The 16,518-nt window shown below is 43.1% G+C and overlaps 2 protein-coding genes across 2 annotated transcripts; both read right to left on the bottom strand.

Annotated features, from left to right (window-relative positions):
* Positions 3,947–5,913, bottom strand: LOC8078790 (AAA-ATPase At3g28610). The gene has a single exon (XM_021457686.1). It carries the CDS (start codon positions 5,819–5,821, stop codon positions 4,268–4,270), a length of 1,554 nt encoding a protein of 517 aa, XP_021313361.1. The 5' UTR covers positions 5,822–5,913; the 3' UTR covers positions 3,947–4,267.
* On the bottom strand, positions 7,548–15,496 carry LOC8056530 (ubiquitin carboxyl-terminal hydrolase 14). The gene is made up of 19 exons (XM_002457202.2): positions 15,261–15,496; positions 14,981–15,158; positions 14,159–14,271; positions 13,744–14,080; positions 12,983–13,077; positions 12,396–12,529; positions 12,248–12,304; positions 12,083–12,160; positions 11,527–11,581; positions 11,103–11,183; positions 10,766–10,964; positions 10,633–10,690; positions 10,433–10,555; positions 9,699–9,787; positions 9,166–9,255; positions 8,916–9,089; positions 8,658–8,782; positions 8,354–8,480; positions 7,548–7,963 (listed from the first exon to the last, which is right to left on the bottom strand). The coding sequence occupies exons 1-19, from the start codon at positions 15,354–15,356 to the stop codon at positions 7,785–7,787; spliced, it is 2,388 nt and encodes a 795-aa protein (XP_002457247.1). The 5' UTR covers positions 15,357–15,496; the 3' UTR covers positions 7,548–7,784.

The raw sequence follows: 16,518 nt of genomic DNA on the forward strand, positions 1-16,518 counted from the left end.
ACGAATCTTTTGATCCTAGTTAGTCCATAATTGGATAATATTTGTCACAAACAAACGAAAGTGCTACAGTACCGAAAAGTTTTCACTTTTCGGAACTAAACAAGGCCTAGGAATACGGGAGAGGAGAGAGAGAGGAAATACTTCGGGAAAGGAAAAACACACACGAAGTAGGATAAATTCTCAAGCTAGAAATGAACTCTTTCAGAGACAGAGGGAATAATTGCTAGGCTAGTTTATGTAGCCTTAATTTAATGAGGTGGAATGAATCCTGGACAGAAATCTGACTAAACGAACAAGTCCTCAATAAAATGCAAGACGATTGTTCATAAACAAGCAGGAAAATAAAAAGGAAAAGGTGGATCGGAGGCGTCACCATCCATCTATTAAACCTGCTGGGCATCACCCTTTAATTGCCTTTTTTTTTAGTTTTTTTGCTTCGAAGTCCACCCTTTAATTGCTGTTGTTGCTCGCAAAAAAAAAAATGCTGTTGTTAGTGTGAACAGATTTGGCTGTGAAATGATGAGTCTGTTCCTTTCACATCTCAGCAAGCATATACAGGTCCACAACCTAGGCCCGCCTTAGTTTCAGGAACCTACTCCAACTACGTCCTCAACGCTCAACCGTTGATGCAACCGGCCGGCCGGAGACCTACACTCCGTTGCACAAAAGCCATGATCCCAGCACGGTACACGTAGCCCGGCGCTGCCCCCATGGACTGAGCACATGCTGTTGGTACGTGTGTATAATCCATGTCGCTTGCTCGTAGTAATATACTATAATAGTGCATGGTGGCTGATCCCACATCCCACAACCTGTATACCCCATGTCGCTTGCACGTCGACAACGGATCCAGCGTCCACGTAGTGTAACCAGGCACCATATATGTACAGTACATGAGAAATTGTCCTGGTCCCAAGTTCCTGCGGCGTCCCAAAGGAAAGGACGGGTCCTCTGTCTGTCGCTCTCTCGTGCCAATGGACACGGTGGGTGACAGCAGCAGCCCGCGGATCGATCGCAACGTTTTGTGTGCAGATCGAGTTGTCTAGCTGATTGGTTTCTGCTGCTGCTGGCGTGCCCCATGGCAGTGTGCAGTGTGCGTGCCATGTCAAAAGCTGATGAGAGCCCTGAAACTGCCTCGGTGCAGCGGCGGGGACTCGCTTGCCTGAAAAGGGATCCAAGCGCCAACCCGCACCGGGGTCATCCCCCTCCCCTCCCCCTCCCTGCTCCTGCGAGGGCTGCGACCAACCAACACACACCACGCCGGGCCGGCCCGGGGCTTGGCCGCCTGGCCCTGCCGACTACGACTTGAGAACCAGCCGTCCCACGTACGGCCACGACGACGGGGAACGTGACGGCGAAACATATCCATTTTGTTCCAAAGTCCAAGCGGTAGCTATCACCATTCATCGCTCTGCATCCTCGCGTAGTCGCGTTCACCACGTTTCAGGTTTCCCAGCTGCATGCATCCATGGGTCAGCGGCCCGGCCGGGGCAGCGCCCGCGTGTACGTGTTTGTTTCTTGGCCATTGGCGCGCGCCAAACATGCATGCTGACTATTTTTTTTTTCCGGGCGGCGTGATGGATGGATCACAAGCGAGCATTGAAGGGACCGGTGCCGAGAGCAAATGCACCAGCCCGTCCCTGCCGGCTCCGGCCTAACGAGCGCCGCTGGTTGGCGATTGGCATTGATCCACGTATAGCCGGCGTGACGCGACTCCGAATTCCAGCACGTGCTGCCTACACTGGCACACTGCTACTACTACTACCAACGGTGCCGACCTGCTGCATCGATCGAACGCTCTACTGGGTAAGGTAGGCAGCAGAGAGCAACCGGCCTGCCGCCGCCGACCACCACCACGTGCTTTGGCTGCGCCGACTCTCCAGCCCCGGCCCGGTGCTCGTTAATGCTGCCGGAAAGCGCGTACCGGTCCTTCCCCGGCCGCGCCCCTCATTCTCGTCTACGGAGTAGTGTACTAGACAGGGCACGTACACGTTTTGCTCGGAGAAACATTTTTTTAGAAAAAAAAAACATTTGTTGGGGTGGGCCGGGCTGGCGAGAGCCAAAGGCAAGCCGGGTCGATCGGCCGGGCGCAGCGCATGTCCAGACAGAGACAGCGGCATGCCGGTGTGCGATCGACACGTATTGACGACGCGCATCGGCACGGGAGCGAGGCGGGCACCGGGCGGACAGGCGGCTTGCCCTGCCCTGCCCCGCGCGGACGACGGGACACGGGGACGGGACAGGCCGAGACCGACCGAGCCACGCCGTGTGGGCGTGTCCGCGGCAGAACGACGAGACGAGCAGTCGACCAAGCAACCACAGGCGACGCGACGGGACGCTCGCTTGCGGCCGGAGCGGAGCCGGAGGGGCATGTGCGAGTGCGCGCGCCCCCGTGTCGCGCAGCAGCTGAGACGACAAACGGATGGCCGGGCCAGAGAGGACCCGGGTCAAGCGTCAGCGTCAGCGTCAGCGTCAGATCAAGTCGATCGGCCAGCGATGGATGATGGGGGTTGTGGTGTTCTTGTGCGCGGCCATGCGGCCTGGCCCGTGGTCGGCATCGACTGCGCGGCTTTTGGTGGGCCTCACATCTTGTTTTGCTTTCTGGCCCACCGGGTCAAAAAACAAACAGCAGGGCTGCCATTGCTGGCCCACATGAGGCCTTGTTTAGATTAAAAAATTTTTGCAAAATTTTTTTAGATTCCACGTCATATCGAATCTTGCGGCATATGCATTGAGTATTAAATATAGATAAAAAATAACTAATTACATAGTTTATCTATAATTTACGAAACAAATCTTTTGAGCCTAGTTAGTCCAATATCTTTTTATTAGACAATATTTGTCAAATATAAACGAAAGTGCTAAAGTATCCATTTTGTAAAAAAAAAATTGGAACTAAACAGGGCCTGAATTGTGCCGCGCCGCCTCACGCAACCAAAGTTTTATGAATTTTAGTCCAGTATATATATTGAATGAAAAAAAAAGGTTTTGTATCCATTCTTCTAACTGTTCAGACCTGTCTTCGCTCTATGCAGAAGCAAGAGCACTTTTTTCTGGAAAAGCGTTTTGGCATTGCTTACTAAAGGTTGGATTCCTTTGAAGATTAAGTCATTCCTTGCTGTCCATACGGCCCAGCAGATAAGAGTGACAGCAGCCATGAAGAATTGGGAGTGTAATCTATTCTTCAAGTAATCTGTGATCTAAGTCTGCATTCAGTTGGACGTCAATTGTATTATTTGCCAACATTGCTTTGCAAATGGGCATCCGAGAAAAAGGTGCTGACAAGTTTCTTCTGTGTTTAGGAGGCATAGAACACAATTATAATAGTCTAGGTGCATATGTTTTTTTTTTCTTAAAATATTTATGCTTAATTTGTACTTGAGTAGGAGCCAAAAGGAGACCTGCCTTGGCCGACAAAGATTGTCCACAGCCAATTGTAGACATTGTGAAAAATTGTGAGGCGACTAACTCGCATGGTATGTCATTGCTTTCTCCGTTCAAAATTGTAGGTCGCTTTAGCTTTGTCCTAAACTCTTATTTCTTTGAACAAAATCATAGGAAAAATTCACAAAGATCTACAACATAACATGATTCATTATACAACCCCACGCAATATATTTTGATGCTATATTTATTTGACATAGTAGCTGTTAAAGTATTTTTCTCTAGACTTGGTTTTTTAGATAGTCCGGTACGTTCAGATTCAGATCTTTGTGGAAATGTTTTAATCGATAAATCAGAATCAATTTACAGAATCTTTCTGGATTCTTTGAATCAGGTGAAACTAAGGTTACTGTTTCTCTTTGCAGTACAAAAATAAGAACAGTTCTAATCGTTTCTCGAAAATCCAAAACATTTCATGTTGTCATTCTGATCATTTTGCAAAGAAATCCGAAACGTTTCATGGTGCCCAAGGCACCCTTATAAATCTCTACAAAGCAAGTGGTGAACAAAGTTTTCTCCTTACAAAGAGAAGGCACCAGATGTCCAGATGGATCACGGCGAGTAAAGCTCTAGGTTGTGTGTGGCTTGAATCTTGATCCCTCCCGGGGTCTGTACTATAACCAGCTTGGTTGATCGCGATCAAGCTACCTGGACTGGTGATGAATGAAACAAACACAAGTGTGTTGCTCGAAAAACTATAAACGATTGTTTAAAGACACTATCTAAAGTTCTGACAGAGCAACCATCTTCAGATAACTGCAACTCTATCAAAAAAAAAAAAAAAACTTTAGTCAATTGTTTGTTGGTGTATACGTATGTATGACTACTCGTCATCAGATTCTTCCGAGGACTCCGAATCTTCATCCTTTTCTCCTGAATCTTCTAAATTTTGCTCATCGTCTTCTTTGACGGCTTCATCGTTGTCCGTTTTGGCCGCGTCCGCGTTTGCCTCGGCCGAAGCCTTGGCATCTTCCCTTTTCCACTTCAGCGCCTCGATCAGGTACTCAAGACTGGCATCCTCTTCGGAGCCGGCGTTCTTGGCTGTCATGAGGCACTCGGCGACGTCGGCTGGCGTGATGTCCACCTCCCTGAGCAGCTCCTCGACGGCGCCGAACAGCGGGTGCGCGTCGATGCCGAGGTAGTTCTTGGCCAGGGTCTTGAACGCCTCGAAGCCGCAGTAGGACATCTCGATGTGCATGTCCATCCGGCCCCGCCGGATGAGCGCCGGGTCGAGCCAGTCCACGTGGTTGGTCGTGAAGACGACGATCCGCTCGCCGCCGCAAGCTGACCACAGCCCGTCGATGAAGTTAAGCAGGCCGGACAGCGTCACATTGCTCTCTCTACGGGATCGATTCTTCTTCCTGGACCTCCGGTCGCCCGTCAGGTCCAGGGAGCAGTCGATGTCCTCGATGACGATGACGGACATACTGGTTGTCTGGATGAGGAGCTTGCGGAGGTCGTCGTTGTTGTTCACGATGGTGAGCTCGACGTTGTAGATGTCGTAGTTGAGGTGGTTGGCGATGGCCGCGATCATGGTGGACTTGCCCGTGCCCGGCGGGCCGTAGAGCAGGTACCCCCGCTTCCATGGCTTGCCGGTGCGCCGGTAGAAGTCCCTGTTGTTCCGGAACGCGTCGAGGTCGTCCATGATCTTCTTCTTCTTGGCCGGGTCCATGGCCAGCGTCTCGAACGTCGTCGGGTGGTCGAAGTTGACGAAGCTCCACGCGTTGTCGTCGTCGTAGCACGAGTACTCCGAGATCCTGTTGTTGCTGTACAGCCTGCGGCGGCGGTTGCCGAAGAGGACCTCGCGGCCTCGCCGGCGGACGTGCGGCAGGTACTCGTCGATCACGAGCCGGCGGTGGCGTTTGTGGAACGTGAGGCGCTGCACCTCGCGCCGGCGGCTGCTGTTCTGCGGCCCCTCGACCCCCTGCGACGACGCCTCGTCCGTCACGGACGACCACATGAACGTGGCGCCCCGGAACTCGTCGGACACGTCCTGGCCGTCGCGCATGCTGATGACGAGGCCGTCGCCCTCCTCGGCGCCCTCGGCGCGGAGCTCGCTGGCGTCCTGCGAGCACGCGGCGCTCAGGTACGCCTTCACCTCCTCGAAGGTGCTGTCGCGCGCGCCCGCGGGCTGTTTCCTCAAGGACCACGGGTAGGCGGCTGGCTTCTCCGAGATGTCGAGGTTCACGTAGGGATCGACGACGGTGAGGACGCGGCGTGCGTGGCGCCGGAGGAAGACGTTGAAGTAGGTCAGGAACAGCCGCCGCGGCGCGTACGCCGCCAGCAGCGGCGCCAGGAGGAACCACGACGAGGCGAAGTTGGCCAGCACCCACTGCCGCAACCGCGCCATCGCGCCAGGCTGCCCCGTGACAGCCATGGCCGTCCTAGATCTTGCGCGTGCAGGTGTTGTTAATCACGCGCCGGCCGTAGATTTATACGACGGGAATAGACTGAGTTCGTTTCGAATTCTCACGCTGGCAGCGAGCATACGGGAAAGAACAGAAAGTCTGCGGATTTTCTTCTTTTTTTTTTAAAAAAAAAAAGAGAATGTTTCCGAATTTGTTTCGAGTTGAGAAATCCGCACGGGTGCCTCGGGCAACCGGAGCGCCCCTATTTTAGTGATCAGCAATTTCATTTCGTTGGTATGAAGAAATAATACTCCCTTCGTCCGTGAAAGCTTTAATTTCTAGAGTTCTATTAAGTCAAATTTTTTAAATTTTGACTAAATTTTTAGAAAAAAACACTAAGATTTATAATATCAAATTAATACCATTAGATTTATTATAAAACATATTTTCATAAGATATTTGAATAGCACAGATTCTAAGAATATGTGATTGTCGTCGTTATATACTCCATTCCAAACTATAAGGCATTTTAGCTTTTCTAGATACGTATAATTTATTATGTACATATTTATATACTCCCTCGTAAACTTGACAGTGGGCTGAGATCCAAACCAAACTCACACCAATCCAAAACATATATATATGTGAAAGTCAAATCCAAACCAAATTAGACCATGACTTCAATCATCCACACCAAAATATGCGCTAAACTCATTAAAATACATTTTCCAACCCACCATTTCACCGGCAACTCATGCTATTGTTTATATTTAACCATGAATAAAAGCAAAAAATAAATAGATAGAATAAAAAATCATTGTAAACTCTATTATTTTTCAGCCCACTTTAATAGGGCTCAAACAAAACTGGCCCAACAGCCTTTTCAGCCTGTTTCAATCCAAACCAATACGGCCAAAAGTAAAACCAAACAAAAAAACCCGGTTTTAACCCAAACCATTGTCCGGTTTACTCCCTCGGGTTGGTAAAATAAGTCGTTTTGGACAAAATTTGGATTAAACATTGAGAATATAAATCATGAATATCATTTAAGTTATTGAGTTTAAAAATATAAAACCACATAAATAGATTTGTGTTGAAAAATAATTTCATAAACATATACATATAACACTTTTCATAAAAACTTCTAAACAAATGTCAAAGATATTTTTTGGATATATATAACAATTTTCAATAAATACGTCTAAAAAAAAGTCAAAGTTATTTTTTAGAGACCATTTCACTATCAAACACGACTTCTTTTACCAACCTAGGGGAAATATACGACATACATGTATAGGAAACAAATAATATTTATATATATATATAACAAAATATCTTATAATTTTTAACAAAGGGAGTAATATAGTGGAGCAATGATGTGAGTATTTACTTATTTATTTATTGTATAACAAAGGATGTTACAGCCCCTTTAAAAATGGACATTGAAGACCCTTCAAAATTGATATGGAGTACGCTAGCAGATTAGCTGTCAATTCTCTCCCCAGGTGATTAATTTTAAATGACGATGTTTTATGCCGAGTACGCTAGCAGACTAGCTGTGAATCGATCTCTCTATGTGATTAATCCTTTAAATGACGATTTTCCAAGACAGCAATTAGTGTACAACTAATATTAGGTAGAAAAGCGTAGCGAATTACCGATGAAGTTGCCATCGTGAAAATGAGGTAGTGGTGGACGGCACCTATTTCAATCTATAGCTGTCAGAAGAAAAGTATGGACCGAGGCAGAAACCAATGACAACCACCAATGCAAATCAGCAATAACGAAGCACAGATGTAACAGTAAGTTGCCACTCGATGTCTCAAAGAAAAAGCAAATATCCCAGTTGATCAGTTGGTAACAAGCATGGCAGGATGTGAGCAAACAGTCGCTTTAAAATCAGCATGACAGCATCCTAACAGCCCACCATCCTTTTCACTGTGTGCATGAACTATGAATTCAGTCATGACGGTATTTGCCTGTGTGATGTGCCTAGTTGCTAATCCTCTGAAAGAAATAGAGGTAGCCCATTTCCTTGGGCAGGTCAACTGATGCTGCGACCTTGCTGTCGTTGAAGATTGTCCACCTCCCGTCTTTGAGGACATGAGCTACGTAGTGCCCGCAGTGGGTAGAGGTGCCCATATGGCTCACAAACGCCATCAGCTTGTATCCTGTACATGTCAGAAAGCATTGTTAAGGTAAACAAATCTCAAACCAAACAAGAAAACGACTATGATGATCTAGATAGACCCTTTCAGTTAGGTTTTAAGGGGCAAGTTCAGAATCTGACCACTATGCTGATCAAGATAGGACCTTATTTTATCTAAGTTCATATCCTTTCCAATGTTTTTTCAAAGAATGTTACAAAACAAACTGTTTTCTTGAAAATTTAGCTAATTTAGGTTTTTGCATCTACTTTTGTGATAACATGGTGCCTAATTAGCTATCAGCAAGGCAGGCATATAGATTAAATTCCGACATTAAAGTGAACCTTTAAAAATTCAAGATGATTATTGTGCCACTGCACGGGCTAACAAAACAAAAGGGTTAGTGAAACTTACTGCCACTTCCATCTGGAATGTATGCGTCATCAGCATTTGCATTGCTAGTGGAAGAATCAGCAGATGCTGAGCTCGATGCTTCGGGGTGGCTGAAAATCCAGTCGGTTGCTTTCTCAATATTACCGCCCTAATACACATCAAAACAAGAGTCACACCAGAAAAGAGATAAGAACATTGCAAGGATGATTGATAATGTTGGAATCAGGAGACAAGAATGGGAACAGATAGGAAATCACTAACTCTCTGAAGGTTAAGAATCTTAAAATATTTACTCAGAACAACAAATCATAAAAGAGAATCTTACAGAAGCTTTCAGGGCCTTTATGGCAACATCTTCCTGAAATCCAAAGGAAATGAGAGTTTGAACACTTGCTTCATCAACAGACGGCTCAGAAGCACGTGAATCTTTTGATATTGGGTCATTTATATCTGCATCACAAAATAATTTAATGGAAAACAGTTTCTTCTCTCAAAATTTTGACTTGGAATTGAAAGTTGCAAGTTGATTATTATTTCATTATGAGAAGCATGATTAACTACAAAACTGCTGTTGCAAACCAACCTGGATCATCCATGTGAGAGAGGAGCCAATTCATCGCCTCCTCAACTCCTGTGTTTGATGTGTTAATAGCAGCTTTCTGACAATGAAGGTAGTTGAAGCCCATGCTTGCAAGTTGGGACACAATATCCTCACTGGCAACAGGGTGAGCAGGCTCAGCACTGTTGTCACCAGAACCTAAAGTGTACATTGAAAGTCATAAAAGCTGAAGAGAAAAATTTAGGGAAAAAAAACTAATGAACGACAGTCTGACCTCCTTCAGGTAGTAGCTCTTCCCCAGGCTGTACACCTTTGCTGCGCATATGTGTGATATCAATCGTATCTGGCACATCTATATAAACATCTGCAAAGAAATAAACTGTCAAGACCAAGTGATCCTAATTTAAAAGAAAAAACTACCCAGACAACGAAAATCATTATGTAGTAAGTAAGCACAACTATGAATCAGTATTAATGCTTACTCTCAGACACAGAACAGGAAATGATAGGCCAGAGCTGAAATACTAGCAAGATATTGCTAACTAATATCATTATTTGTAGATGATATTGTTGATACAAGCTGATTTTTTTAATCAAATTTAGGACCAGGTCTATTGAACTGAGTTGTAGGTAAGGCTAAGCTGGATTACTTGCTAAGACCAGCCTGAAAAATGTCATGTTTGACACTGGACATGTGCTGTGCCAGAAGCTCTCTTCCAAAGCAGTCTCTAATGGATTTGATCATTTGAATACCTTTATTGCAATATGCAGCATTTATGCTCAAATAAATGGTGATGGGGGTATTACCGAGTTTCTTTGGCACCCATCCTGCTTCCATTACAAACTTGCGCATGTGCAACACAAGGTAATCAGGAAAGGTGTTGAAACCAGCAGTCCTGCATGAAACATCTCTTCCTTTAATTGAAACCCGATCCATGCTAACACGATAACAAACAGCTATCACATAGTTCTTCAGCATCAATTCACATATAAATAACACAAACATATCAAACACCTAGTAGTCCATACAAATAAATAACGTGTTGTCATCAGTGCATGTGCATACCACCAGTGTAGAAATAAAATATGCTCTTTGATCAAGAAAACTCAATCAACAAAGGGATCAATTAAAATGCCAGGAGGTTTTCCACAATTTATGCTATCTTCAGGGAAGTCAAGCATTAAAATAAATGAAAATACTAGGACTGATCAGGTAAGTCAAGCATAGGTGTGCAGATCATGAAATTAATTCATGGTACCTTCATTGGTCTGAGGTGTTATGCTTAGTTGCTAAAGTATTACACAAATACACTGCATTTTGCCCTAGTTAAACTGGTCTCCAATGATTTTTCATGTATAAATGAGCTTTAGTGCCACTGATGATCATTGATACATAAGGTTATCACTAATATCCAAATATTTATTAATTCATTGGAAACAAAACTAGGACATTGGTCAAATAGCAACAAAGCATTGCTCTTTGATACGAGAACCTTATGTCATGCTATCCTTTAAAATTGAGGACCTCAAATTGTACATACTTAGTGGCGGTAGTCTTCGAATTTAATGCAGTGCTATAAAAATCCGGGATTTCCTCTGGCCCTGAAAAACTCGCTAAGCAAGCCTCCAATGGGACTCTAGGCCTGACAATATCCTCATTAGACCTGTTATGGAAACACAGTAATCCATAAGCCAACACTCACTAGGTACCAGATGAACTATAAATGATTGAACGCCTTACACTTCTTTTCCATCCAAGTCCATTGCAGCTTTCTTCTCATTAAAAGCTTCTAGCTGCTCTGCACACCCAACAAATGTCAAGGATCTAAAATACATTTGTTTAATTAGAAGCGAGTCAAGATTTTAAAAGCTACCTTTATTTGTTGCCTCATGCAGTGGTATGCTCAAAGAAAGAATATAGTCAGACCGTTTGTTGTAGGAAACTTTCCCAGAAGGGCACTGGACCCTCTCTTCAACAATGAACTTGAAACCGGAACAAGGATTTAGCTCATGGTTCCCAGGGTTTGCCTTCTCAACTCTGTCAATAAGGTGGAGGAAGAAGTCGAGGGCATCCTGTATGAACACATTTCAAACCAAATAATGTTAAGACACTTATTTCAAACAAAATAATATAGTTATTGATATAAAATAGGGAAAAAATGTTCCTTAATCAGCACAAAAACAGTTGTTATAAGTTGAAAAGAACATTACCTGTTGTCTCATGCTAGAAAATTCAGGATGGTTCGCGGCAATAACTGACTTAAACATGCGAGGACGTATCCCTTCCTGCCCCTATCAAATTGCACGCACAAAATAGAAAAACAATCAGAAACAAAAGTATGTCAAAGAACCAGACTAGATAGGGCTTGTAATCTCAATAAACTAGAGGTGCAGCAAGAGTACATGGTGTTTCACTATCAGTTGGAGGAGATAAAAAGCCAATAATAAAAAAAATTATTTAGGCCCGCAATAGCATTTGTACAATTGAGCAGACCAAGAGACATGTCAAAAGAAGTCTACGCAAGACTGAACCACCAAACCAGCACTAGTGACATGCTGAGAACACAAGGATAGCAAAGGAACTGACAATTGGAAGCCACAACAACAAATCAATATGAAATGAAATCCATTATACCTCCTTTGCTGGTGCAGAATATTTACCAGAGAGCAAACCATGTCCTAGTTTTGTCCTATAAAAAAAACAAGCATAAGAGCAAATAAATTCTGACCACCTCGTGCATAGAAAATATAACTGCTAATTATAGCTTGAATGGAAGGTGGAACGAATTACATTTTCCTGTTGAGTGCTATATGATTGATTTTAACATCGTTTAACACTTGTGACAAGGCTCTTAACTAGCATCCTGTCCAGATGACAAGGCTGTGTTGTCCATTGTGATGGCAGAGAAAAAAAGGTTGGCTCAATGAAATTTGATTTTAGAGGTGATCATTTCATTTGTAATGCTGTTGCGCATGTAATGCAATTAAATAGCCATTTTATGACACTTTCAGCATAAGGAACAAATGATCAAATACTAGATTAATATTGTCTTTTTAGGCATATCTTCAGCAATAAAAAACTAGAAAAAAAATGTAGACAACCTAAACTAAATAAACATAAACATTTATCACACACACACATCAACAACACAGATGCATAGGTCGATACTTCAGCAAGGCTATAAACTTACATTTGCATGTTTAGGTCTACTGTTGGATCAGCTGGAGCAGTTGCAAATGCAGCTTTCAAACTCTGTTTCTCAAAGTATCTGAAATGAAAAAAAAAGTTAAATAAAAGAAAAAATATATATAAATGTAACAATGTATCAAAAACAAATGTGAATAGTAAAAGCAACCTTGATATGAAAGGATGGGTTGAAAACATGACTTGCATTATAGAAGCCATATAGCAACTGTAAAAGAGGAAGAAACAGGAGCGCTAAATTATTTGTAACAAGGAATTGTCAGAAAAGAAGGGTATTTCATTAAGTCAAATCATGCTACCTATTCCCAAGATTCGCAAGACCTGTATAGCCAGGTCCAAACAAAAGTTCAGCATCTTTTCCACTTTCTTGTATTCTATTCCAGTCATAATTAGTGTTGGCATCAAGTTCTCTCTCAGCAGTAGTCATCTCAGTCTGCAAGAACAAATTTATAAACCATGCGGTCAAGCATAAAATTGCCTCTATGTATATGTTGAACAAGAAAAATACTGTATTATGCATCGCCAGCTGTAACATATATCTGCCTGGCGAATATTACAATGAATGATATCTTACCCACTGTTTACAATAACTCCTAGAGCAATAGCGTCTACTGATGTACTGATAATGAAAATTTTCAAGGGTTCAAGAAAGCAGTCAAGAAGTTGGCGAGCATCCTACAATGCATACTCAATGTGATCTAAGCCTGGATCCTACAATGACAAAGTACTTTACATATTTGTCACTATGATTATTCAGATCTGAACAAAAGGCTCCATAAAACAGAGCTAAATTATAATAAGCCTTTTAGTCCATGTCAAGTTCGATTAATCTAGAAAACTATCACAGATAAATCATAAATGACATAAAATTGATATAATAACTCACCTTTTGAAGTGAAGAAAAATCGATACCGAAATGTGATAAGTGCTGAGCTAATAGTGGATCTTCAACGCTATCATCTTCAGGGTATGAGAAAACATCTGAGCTGTCACAGAAAATATGGCATCAACAGGTATTTTAACAAGCAACCACAGCGAATTGCATATATCAGTGAAATAAATTAAGGTGTTTAATAAAGAGAGAAAGATAAACATGTGCTGTTTTTTAGAGATTGGTGGTGTTTGCAAAACTACTTCCCTTCAGATAAATTCTTTTTTCAGTTTCCATGCCCCTGAAGGCAACTTTGGGCATTAGTTTATGATACTGCATTTATTAAGCTATTTAAATATAACAATCAATATAATTGTGTTGAATCTATCAATATCATTTTTACATGATCCACGAAGAAATTCAAAACGTACTAATTGGTAATTGGTATAATAAGAAAACAAAAGGCTAAGTGTCTGTTTCCACATATTAAGCTTTGTAACTGAAACTAGTAACTTGCAAATACTAAGCAGCCATTTAGTTGTATTCCATTATCCAACCTTAAAGTGATAAACAGCACAACCAACCAGTGACTCATAACTATATCTATATGAATAATTCAGTAAATAAATAGAATTGGGTAGTGGTTTTTTGTGTTTTTTCAATAAAAAATCACAATACAGGTTTGATACATAGAATGGAGAAAGAATTTCAAGTCCTGGAATTTTCGAACCAAAAAAACAAGAAAATAAATTGTAAAAGTTCAGTTGTACAATTACCTGCTGCTTCCAGATCAGCAGTAATTGTCCCAAGCTTTACCGCAAGAGGGTATTTAGTCTGTTCATAGTGTTCAATGGCATGATTATTCCCACCACTCCCATCCCAAAGCTTCCTCCCACAAAGGATCATACCATCAGTTAAATTCATCCAGAGGTTCTCAGTTTTATCGCATTTGCTACACTTCCATCCAGTAGGAGGCACAACAACACCATTGTCTAGCTGTTGCAGGTCCATAGCATATGCACTAATGTTCTTCTTGTCAGCAACCCAAGCAGCCAATTGTTCTTTCCTATCAGCACTTTCAGCAAGTAAAACTTTATCAACCGCAAGCCTAACCTGCAAAATACACATCCTAAATTAAAGTACATACAACTGCTTTGGCCTTTTGCTATTTGCATCAAGGGTAAAGACTACCTTCTCTGGCAAATCAACTGATGGAAATGGAAGAGAGACAAAATCAGGTAAGATGACAATTTCAAAAGTATCATCATATTCTGGTTCTTGATCACCAAAACCTCCTTCCACACCTATCAATTGTGGGAAAATTCATTAATAGAAACCTAAACTGTCATTCAATACATAGATTTAACGCTGGTGTTAATAGATCCACATCCTAATATTTGTAAGCCAGGAAACACATGAACGCACTGTAGACTATCCAGTTCAATTATGAAATTTCAGATTCAGATATGGAGGACATTATAGTGTACATATGCTAATAATAAATAAATGATACAACCAAATTAGGAACGAACCCCATAAGGCCAAAAGTACTGTAAATTCGAAAGCCCACCAGTCTTTTTTTTTTAGTAGTTAAGCATAGTGCCATACCCCAACCTTGCTTACTAAAACAGCTTCAACAACAAAACACAGAAGGCAAATATATTCTAGTAGTATTCCTGTAGTATTATGGTGACACTGCTACACAATTGACACAATTTCATATGAATCCAGATACAATGCACCCCTTTCTGTCCACCATAGTTCAATGCTTGAACTTATCAGCATTACTTTTCAGCTATCGAAAAGTGTTTATCTCTCACAACAAATCAGCATCAGCCTTTTTTTCAGCTAGCCAAGCATCATTGTGCCACGTGATCATCATAAGTACAGCATACCCATTTACATAACAATATTTACTATCTGATGAACTGCTGGCTTCACCCAAGCTAGGCAGAGCATTAAATATTTATTACTGCCTGAACTGGTGGCTTCAATCAAGCTAAGAACACATACCTATAGCGAGGAGGGTGGGCTTCTTAAGCGGGCGATCCGCCTCGTCGGGCTCCGGCTTCCGGCGCTGCACGATGTGGAGGTACACGGGGTTCCCCGTCTTCTCGAAGTTCCACTCCACGTACTCCCTCCCGAAGCCCAGGAACGAGCTCATGTCCACATACAGGCCTCCCTCTGACCTCTGCGCACACGCAAGCACACACATCCAAGCTGCCTCAAACCCTAACCCTAACGAATCGACTTGGAGTTGAGGAACAGGACAGGGTGGGGGCATGGCTGTTACCGGGGTGTCGAAGGAGACGCAGCACTCGTCCTTGTGGATGCGGTTGGTGGGCTCCGGGATCCGGACCTTGTGGAGATGAGAACGCAGGAGATCCATGGCCGCGGATGGCGGCGAGCGGCGGCGGTAGAGGGTGGCGTCTAGGGTTTTGGGGGGTGGAGACGGCGAGACGAAGAGAGAGGAAGATTGGAAGAATGGGTGATTAGACGGGGGAAGCGAGTTTTATTATTAAGAGGAAAGCTAAACCCAAACGCTCGGCCGGCCTCCTGAACCCAAAACCAGAGCGAGCTGTTTTCAACGAAATATTCGAAACCTTTGTGAAACATTGTAGTTCTCGCGTGTTCGTGCAAGAATAGTTTTTCTTCATTTCAAATTATGCAATTTGCACTCAATTTGAGGGCTCTTTCGAGCAATTGGTACGTGTGCCTCGGCAGCAGGAAAGAACGCAGATCCTACGAAATTAAATCTCAAAAAGGAAATCCTACGAAATATTTAAAAAAGATTGCTCACGGGGAGTTCATTTTTTGGGGAAAAAATGTCAGTATACATGTACACACCCTTACACACACGTATACGGTATACATCTCCATCTCCATGACACCGTCACCGTACCAGCAGATTTCAAGTAAACCACGTGAAAACGAGAAACGCTTCGCAAGAACAAGTATATAGATAGATTCTAGGTGTAATAATAATATATATACAACATCCGAGAGAGCTATCAAAGAACTTAGGGATGCAAACATTTGCTGTTTCTTCACCACGTGCCATTGCCACTAACAAATTCTACCATCCAAATTCCACTCGTAAGCATTCCTCTTGAAAGCTTACCCAGGCGTAGTGATCTTACCTCGAACAAATCTGCAGACGAAGAAGATGATTCGACGCAGGTATAGCAAACAAGGCCATAGAACTCGCATCACCGGAACTATAGCAGTTCTTCCTGGCATTGGCGTCGAAGAATCGATATCGCAGCTCTACATTTTCTAAGTACGTGCGAATTGGATACGGGAATCTCGTTGCACTAGGCATCACGGGCAAGGATTCCTTCCTTGGAAGTTGGGACTACCAATCTGCATTTCTAGCCTTGAAGCATCTGCTTTGGGAAACGACCAAAGCTCGGACGGCCGGTTCACTTATTGTTTTTCTTTTACAATAAATCAGGTACTTTCTGCCAAACGAACAAGGCTTGCAGTTTGATGCACCACAACGATCATGAAGCCTTGAATAACTTTGGATATCTCTTAGCCATGTGCAGCCT

The sequence above is a fragment of the Sorghum bicolor genome, chromosome 3 (genome assembly GCF_000003195.3).
Source record: "Sorghum bicolor cultivar BTx623 chromosome 3, Sorghum_bicolor_NCBIv3, whole genome shotgun sequence".
Lineage (NCBI taxonomy): Eukaryota > Viridiplantae > Streptophyta > Magnoliopsida > Poales > Poaceae > Sorghum > Sorghum bicolor.